Source organism: Schistocerca piceifrons, chromosome 5 (genome assembly GCF_021461385.2).
Source record: "Schistocerca piceifrons isolate TAMUIC-IGC-003096 chromosome 5, iqSchPice1.1, whole genome shotgun sequence".
Taxonomy (NCBI): Eukaryota; Metazoa; Arthropoda; class Insecta; order Orthoptera; family Acrididae; genus Schistocerca; species Schistocerca piceifrons.
The window spans coordinates 391,403,475-391,412,356 of record NC_060142.1 but is presented as its reverse complement, the minus strand read 5'-3'; the positions used below and the strand labels follow the sequence as shown (position 1 = coordinate 391,412,356).

At 50.1% G+C, this 8,882-nt stretch overlaps 1 protein-coding gene across 1 annotated transcript; it reads left to right on the top strand.

Moving 5' to 3' along the window:
• The first annotated feature begins 3,250 nt into the window (after positions 1–3,250).
• On the top strand, positions 3,251–3,772 carry LOC124799021 (proline-rich protein HaeIII subfamily 1-like). The gene has a single exon (XM_047262558.1). It carries the CDS (start codon positions 3,251–3,253, stop codon positions 3,770–3,772), a length of 522 nt encoding a protein of 173 aa, XP_047118514.1.
• Positions 3,773–8,882: the final 5,110 nt, after the last annotated feature.

Genomic DNA, 8,882 nt, shown 5'->3' with positions numbered 1-8,882 from the left:
AAATCCCTACATAACCCCCCTATGTTAAAAGTCACCTGAGCCAATCCTGCATTAGGCTTCACAATGCTGGTGACCTGGTACTCACTCCCCAAAACTTCCTGCAACTGCTGGCCTACACCTCTACCATGAGAACTACCTAACAGCAGAACCTTCTTCTTTCTCTTAGACTTTGCAACTGTCCTAGCCACCGTAACTGCTGAGGTCTGCTGCATACTTCCTACATCTACAGCTACTAGAGATTCCTCTCCACTAGACTCTGACAGTTGGTCATATCTATTACAAACACCAATAGTAAAACTATCTGAAAATCTCCTTCTCCTAGCAGATCTCTTGCCAACAGCCAGCTCCCATTCCCCAACCCCCTTCTCCCTCCTCACCCTATCTAGCTCCTCCTGTGCGTTTTTCAACTGCACCTGAAGGGCACAGATCTTACGCTCCTGCTCCTCTATCAACTTACTCTTGCTACATAACCTGCAGTTCCAGGAGAGGATCTCACCAGAATGCCCACTGGCTTCCCCACTGCATTCCCCCCAGTGAAAATACTTCGAACAAGTCTCACACCGCAATCCACTACTCACGAACCTACGGCAAAGCCCACACTTCTCACTCATGGTAAAATTTTACAATTATTGAAACAAGAAAACAACTTTATCTAAGTTCCGCTACTACAATAAGAAGATGTTAAAAACTGACTACAATTATCACAAACTTGCTCTACAAGGGAAGTAACTACTATTATTGAAAGTATTAATCAACAACAAATGAGAATATAACAAAATACTAACACAGAAAGAAAATCAAACGTCTAATGACAGTAACGAAACTGAAAGCAGTTCGCAAAAATTTCTTCTGAAGTTATTTCACCGGAAAACACCAAGAACACCGGTTGAAGACCACTAAAGTTCCTAAATAAAATACTATACACAAACAATTAATTAGTACTTAGCTTTCGATGCGCCGCTACAGCTGCAACTGGTCAGCGCGGAATGTAAACACGGAAGAGGTTAAGTTGCTCGATACGAAACACTCACAAATATCAGGCCACAACACACGAAATGCAGAGGTGAATGAAGAAACCACTAATAAGTCACTTATATAGTAAATATTATCACAAAAACAGTTAAAATATATATCTGAAAACTAAAAATAGATGAAAACTTAGAGAGCGATCTCACACGCAGTCACGCGCTTATGACGTCACACCTGTTGGAGTTCTAGGGGACTGATGACCATAGATGTTAAGTTCCATACTGCTCAGAGCCATTTTGAACAAAGAATGGTTCACAGCTTCAGAAACATGATTTTCTCTTTTCGCTTTCAGGAATTCGGTACCCTGTTGTCACTTAAAAATAAAAATTTGCTGTCATCGTTCAACACTAACTTATTTTCTTGAAAGAATATTCTTCCAAAATCGGTCGGTCCCGTTTGTTTTCTCCTTGTGCCATGCAACTACTGTTTCGCACGTCTGTGTGATGGTAGCGAAGTTACTACGTCGTAGCCTCCATTTAAGCCCTACTTTTTCAAAGTAAATTGATGAAATAGTAGTACCTCATTGCTTTCCACACGCACGTCACTTGCTGCTGCATCTGGAATTCAAACATGGCTATCTTCGCCTAAAACTGCCTTACTTGTAGTTGATGGTCTTCCTTTGCTCTTACCTTTGTATCGTTTACAAAACGTCAGTACGCTACATCGTCCCCGGCCGCTGTGGAGGAGCAGTTCTAGGCGTTTCAGTCCGGAACCGCGCTGCTGCTACGGTCCCATGTTCGAATCCTGCTTCGGGCATGGATGTGTGTGTTGTCCTTAGTCTAGTTCGGTTTAAGTAGTTCTAAGTCTACGGGACTGATGACCTCAAATGTTCAGTCCCATACTGCTTAGAGTCATTTGAACCATTTTTGTTGCATCGTCTTTGATGGAATAGTATTCTGATGCCTGTTGGATATCAATAAAGGATTCCCTTTGGTCATCTCGGTGAAATCCATCTTCACAACACTTAAAACACTGAACACTCCTTGCCAGCCAGAGATCAATTGCAGTACTTAGCTCTGGGAGAAAGCCACGCACCACAACTGTCTGTAATGAACTCGTGTACAGACAGGATTCTTACAAGGGAAACCGCCATTGCATCTCCCTCAGATTTAGTGGTAAGATGGCCCGGTGGTTAGTCCGACAAAAACTTAAAGCAGATTAAGCATGAAAACTGGAAGAAGGTGTACCGAACTGTGAAAAAAGAAGCCAAATAAAGACAATGAACGCTCCAAGCTCAAGACGTGCAACATCGAGTGAATTTGAATACTCATGTCGTCGTGGTTGTTTGGTCACGGTGTTGGACTGCGAAAGGGGAGATCCGTGTACAAATATCCCTCATGCCCTATTTTTTTCCACAAAATTATGAACTGTCCGTCCGGTCATTGACATGTCTGTTCGCTGTATTCAAATTTGTGTTTGTGTCGTGGTGTAACGTCCAACAGTGAGGTGTAAGGAAGGGACCTTTGGACATAAGTACCTGCTATTTATTCTACGCATGTACCACATGTTACGCCTCTTACATTCCGTTTTGGAAGATTTGACTCTTGAATTCCTTTGTTGTAACATAGTTCACACCAGTTTATTTGTTGTTTCCATTTCTGTGAGAGGTCTATGCTGCATCTCATATGCTCCCACTATTCATCGCATTTATTTGCGACAGTAACACATTCTCACCACACGACTTATATTCTATAACCAATGCATAGTATGACAGTTGCCAAGGCTACAGAAGGAGAGCAGACAAGTCAATGACCGGACGGGAAGTTCATAATTATGTGAAGAAATAGAAGAAAATTGGGCAGGAGGGACCGTTTTACAGTCCAACGCCGTGACCACACAACCGCTATGCCTTCGCTCTGGGAATTTCCTCGATGTTGCAAATTTTAGCATGGACTGTTCACTATTTCTATTTAGCTTCTTTTTTTCACAGTTCAGTACACCTTCTTCCTGTTTTTATGTCTGGTACCGCGCTCCGCGGAATTTGAATCCCCACCAGACGTCATGGACGTCGAAGACCCCTAGAGGTGTCTGCACCATAGCGCCGTAAGCTGTGGCGGCGCGCTCCTCCTGGCCCGCATTTAGTGTGAGGGCGCCACCGTGAAACACATGGTCCCAGCGGCCAATAGCGGCGCCCCCGGTAGAGTACTTAAGCGCCTGCCTCTCGCTCAGCCAGCATCTCCGGCGGTAATTCGTTTGAATACCGCCCTTCGATTGTGCTATTATGGTACCAATCGAAGCGATCGGTGTTGCAGGTGCCAGCCATCCCGTCAACGTGCAGCAGTCCAGCCAGCAGCGGTCCTCGCCAGCAGCCAGCAGCGGTCCTCGCCAGCAACGGTCTCCGCCAGCAGCCAGCAGCCAGCAGCGGTCCCCGCCAGCAGCTAGCAGCCAGCAGCAGTCCCCGCCAGCAGCCAGCAGTAGTCCTCGCCAGCGGCCAGCAGTGGTCCTCGCCCACAGCCCGCAGCCAGCAGCCGTCCCCGCCAACAGCGGTCCCCACCAGCAGCAGTCCCCGCCAGCAGCGGTCCCCGCCAGCAGCGCTCCCCACCAGCAGCGGTCCCCACCAGCAGCAGTCCCTGCCAGCAGCGGTCCCCACCAGCAGCGGACCCTGCCAGCAGTGGTCCCCGCCAGCAGCAGTTCCCGCCAGCAGCGGTCCCCGCCAGCAGCCAGCGGCCAGCAGTGGTCCCCACCAGCAGCCAGCAACCTCCAGCGGACGCAGCCAGCAGCCAGCAGCCAGCAGTGGTCCTAGCTGCCACCAGCAGCAGCAGCAGCAGCGGAGGTTACCCCACCGACCAGCCTGCCGGGTCGCCCCCCCGCCAGCGACAGCAGAGTGGGGCTTCGGCCCCAGTCTCCTTCATCTTTCCTCATTCTCCGTCCCCTTCTACTCTGTGTCTCTCGTCGCCCTGCCCGTCCCTCGTTTGCTTCTTTGTCTTGTCCTGTGTTTTTTTCTCCCTTATCATAAAGTCAACCCCCACCACCTCTTCTACAGCCACCACCACTGCCATTGTCTACACCTCCCCCTCCGCCGCTGCCACCACTATCACGCGGTGTGCCCAGTCACCCCCCCCCCCCCTCAGTCCATCCCACCACTCCTCACTCTCCCATCTCCCTCACTATTTGTCGCCCCATCCCCGGCTTCTTCCTCCGGCACCTCCTCTGATCCCTTCCTGCCACTCCCTCCCACTGCTCCTTCTGTTTCCACGGCCCATGCTCCACTTTCCCCTTCGCCCTCATCATCGTCTTCATCGTCATCGCCATCACAATCTCCGGCGCCGACTCCAGCACCGGGACCTGCCCCTCCACGCCACCTTTCAGTTGCTCCCGTCCCCCACACCTCCTCTGCCACCGTCAAACGCCCTAGCGCCACCCCTGCCTCTTCTGCATCCAAAAAGGCTCTGCCTCATCCCCCTTCACCTGTCCAGGATGCCATGGATGTCTCGCCGCCTGTCCCTGCCCCCTCCTCCTCCTCCTCCTCCTCCTCCCCCTCCTCCTTCCGCTACATCCTCTCCCGTCCTGATCCCTCCCTTCTTGAGGCCCGGAACCTCATCCTCTTCCTTCGCCAGCATTTTCCCGGTGCCCCCATCTCCGTCCTCACTCCTCGCCGTGATTCGGTTATCATCTCCTCCACCAGCCCTACCCTTCATCTCCTTTCCGCATCCCTGTCACCCGCTTTGGCCCTCATGACTCCATCACTCCTTCTCCTTCCCCGCCTCCCTCCCACCAACCCCAACCTCTGCGTCGCCCACCAACCCTCACCGCCATGATCATTCAGCTTAGTCTGACAATCACGGAGGAGGAGGTGTTGACGGAGCTTCAGGCACATCCTCATCTGGAGGTGAGTGCGGTTCGCCGCATCCACAACTCTGCCGGCCCCACCCGCCTTATGAGGGTCTTTTCCGAGCACGCCCCTTCCATAGACCATCTCCTGAAGGAGGGTGCCCTCCTTTTTAACCAACGTTATAAAGTTGACCCCTCCCGTTCCCCTCCTCAATCCCTCCGCTGCCAGAGGTGCTTGCGGTATAATGCACACACGACATCTGAGTGCCGCGAGGCCCCCACCTGCCCACACTGTAGACAAGCCCACTTCTTACGGCAGTGCCCCAATCTCCGGTCCCCCCCTCCTGCAATACCTGTAACCTCCCTCATCCTACTTACTCCCAGAAATGAAGGCCCGACCCCCTCCTACCACTTCTGAACTCACCATTCCTGTCTGCCCTCTGGACGCCCCCACGCCTCCCGTCAATTCCCTTCGCCCGCCCCCTACCGCTGAGGACATCATCAGATTCCTCACCATCGTCCTTCAGAATGTTCATCCTTTTCAGCGCCCCCACACCCTAAACCAGATCTCCCTCGCTGCCCGTTCCATTTTCCACCTAAAAATGTACGCCACCTACTCCAACAACCAGGCCCATTTCACCTTCTCCTGTCTTGACACACTCGTCTAAATCCCTGTCATGGCGCGACAGCACCGTATCCTTTTCAACAACATCCGCTCCCTTCCCGCCAACAAGAACCTCTTCCTTCACACCTTTGCCACCCACCGCATGGATGCCTTCCTCCTCAATGAAACCTTCCTCCAACCCCACCACACCGTCCACGTCCACACTTCACCCTACCTCCTTCACTGCTCCGATAACCCCTCCCGATTGCGTGTGGCGGAGTTGCCATTGGTCACCACCGCCAGATCCCCGTTCGGCTCCAACCTCTCCTTCCCAACCCCACCGAACACCTGATCCTCAGTCTCTTCTTCCCCGGCCTTACCGTTACCTGCGCCACCATCTATGTTCGCCCTAACGCCCCTATTCCCTTCGACTTCCTCTCCCACATTGACCGTACCTTCTCCTCCTACGTGATCGCCGCCGACCTCAACATCCATAGTCGTTCCACCGCCCAGTTACGGCGGTGGCATTGATTCCTCTCCTCCCTTCAAGGCGACCTCATCCCCATCCCCCAGCACACCCGTCCCAAATCCAACTCCACTCCCAATGTTATCCTCTCCTCCCCAACCTCCTTGACCACATAACGGTGGATGTCCTGGAGCCTATTGGTAGCGACCATCTCCCTGTCCTCCTCACCATTTCAGACGGTCGTCGCCCCCACCCCGACCCTCGAAATGACCCTCCCCCTCAGTATGTCCATGACTATTCCCATGCCAACTGGAATGCCTACCGGGATACCCTCTCCACCCAGGTCGATAGCCACCCCTTCACCTACCACCACCCTGACGATGTAACCCATGCCGCCTCCTTTCTCCAGCAGACCTTGTCTGAGGCTGTGGAGGCCCACATCCCTACTGTCGCCATCCACCCCCACCGTCCTACCTTACCCCCACGGGCCATCCTCCTCCTCCGTGAATCCTGCCGTCTCTACCGTGCCTTCCTCTGCACGCGTGACCTGGACACACTACGACGCCACCAGCAACTCCAGCGACACATTCGTAATTTGCTCGCGGCTAAGAAACTCCGGGACTGGCGACAGACATGCACCCATTTAAATGCTACCCTACCTATCAACTTGTCCAAGTTCTGGTCAGCCTTCCGTCGCCTTACCAGAACTAAACCCTCCCCCTACTATTCTCTTCTCCATGATGATCACCCCTTCCCTGACACCCTTTTTTTTTCGGTCATCAGTCTACTGACTGGTTTGATGCGGCCTGCCACGAATTCCTTTCCTGTGCTAACCTCTTCATCTCAGAGTAGCACTTGCAACCTACGTCCTCAATTATTTGCTTGACGTATTCCAATCTGTGTCTTCCTCTTCAGTTTTTGCCCTCTACAGCTCCCTCTAGTACCATGGAAGTCATTCCCTCATGTCTTAGCAGATGTCCTATCATCCTGTCCCTTCTCCTTATCAGTGTTTTCCACATATTCCTTTCCTCCCCGATTCTGCATAGAACCTCCTCATTCCTTACCTTACCAGTCCACCTAATTTTCAACATTCGTCTATAGCACCACATCTCAAATGCTTCGATTCTCTTCTGCTCTGGTTTTCCCACAGTCCATGTTTCACAACCATACAATGCTGTACTCCAGACGTACATCCTCAGAAATTTCTTCCTCAAATTAAGGCCGGCATTTGATATTGGCCAGAAATGCCTTTTTTGCCATAGCGAGTCTGCTTTTGATGTCCTCCTTGCTCCGTCCGTCACTGGTTATTTTACTGCCTAGGTAGCAGAATTCCTTAACTTAACTGACTTCGTGACCATCAATCCTGATGTTAAGTTTCTCGCTGTTCTCATTTCTACTACTTCTCATTACCTTCGTCTTTCTCCGATTTACTCTCAAACCATACTGTGTACTCATTAGACTGTTCATTCCGTTCAGCATATCATTTAATTCTTCTTCACTTTCACTCAGGATAGCAACGTCATCAGCGAATCGTATCATTGATATCCTTTCACCTTGTATTTTAATTCCACTCCTGAACCTTTCTTTTATTTCCATCATTGCTTCCTCGATGTACAGATTGAAGAGTAGGCGCGAAAGGCTACGGCCTTGTCTTACACCCTTCTTAATACGAGCACTTCGTTCTTGATCGTCCACTCTTATTATTCCCTCTTGGTTGTTGTACATACTGTACATGACCCGTCTCTCCCTATAGCTTACCCCTACTTTTTTCAGAATCTCGAACAGCTTCACCATTTTATATTGTTGAACGCTTTTTCCAGGTCGACAAATCCCATGAAAGTGTCTTGATTTTTCTTTAGCCTTGCTTCCATTATTAGCTGTAACGTCAGAATTGCCTCTCTCATCCCTTTACTTTTCCTAAAGCCAAACTGATCGTCACCTAGCGCATTCTCAATTTTCTTTTCCATTCTTCTCTATATTATTCTTGTCAGTAGCTTCGATGCATGAGCTGTTAAGCTGATTGTGCGATAATTCTCGCACTTGTCAGCTCTTGCCGTCTTCGGAATTGTGTGGATGATGCTTTTCCGAAAGTCAGATGGTATGTCGCCAGACTCATATCTTCTACACATGAACGTGAATAGTCGTTTTGTTGCCACTTCCCCCAATGATTTTAGAAATTCTGACGGAATATTATCTATCCCTTCTGCCTTATTTGACCGTAAGTCCTCCAAAGCTCTTTTAAATTCCGATTCAAATACTGGATCCCCTATCTCTTCTAAATCGACTCCTGTTTCTTCTTCTATCACATCAGACAAATCTTCACCCTCATAGAGGCTTTCAATGTATTCTTTCCACCTATCTGCTCTCTCCTCTGCATTTAACAGTGGAATTCCCGTTGCACTCTTAATGTTACCACTGTTGCTTTTAATGTCACCAAAGGTTGTTTTGACTTTCCTGTATGTTGAGTCTGTCCTTCCGACAACCATATCTTTTTCGATGTCTTCACATTTTTCCTGCAGCCATTTCGTCTTAGCTTCCCTGCACTTCCTATTTATTTCATTCCTCAGCGACTTGTATTTCTGTATTCCTGATTTCCCCAGAACATGTTTATACTTCCTCCTTTCATCAATCAACTGAAGTACACTCCTGGAAATTGAAATAAGAACACCGTGAATTCATTGTCCCAGGAAGGGGAAACTTTATTGACACATTCCTGGGGTCAGATACATCACATGATCACACAGACAGAACCACAGGCACATAGACACAGGCAACAGAGCATGCACAATGTCGGCACTAGTACAGTGTATATCCACCTTTCGCAGCAATGCAGGCTGCTATTCTCCCATGGAGACGATTGTAGAGATGCTGGATGTAGTCCTGTGGAACGGCTTGCCATGCCATTTCCACCTGGCGCCTCAGTTGGACCAGCGTTCGTGCTGGACGTGCAGACCGCGTGAGACGACGCTTCATCCAGTCCCAAACATGCTCAATGGGGGACAGATCCGGAGA

Excerpts from the sequence above, each read along its gene's own strand:
- LOC124799021 (XM_047262558.1), top strand. The coding sequence starts at position 3,251 with ATGGTACCAATCGAAGCGATCGGTGTTGCAGGTGCCAGCCATCCCGTC.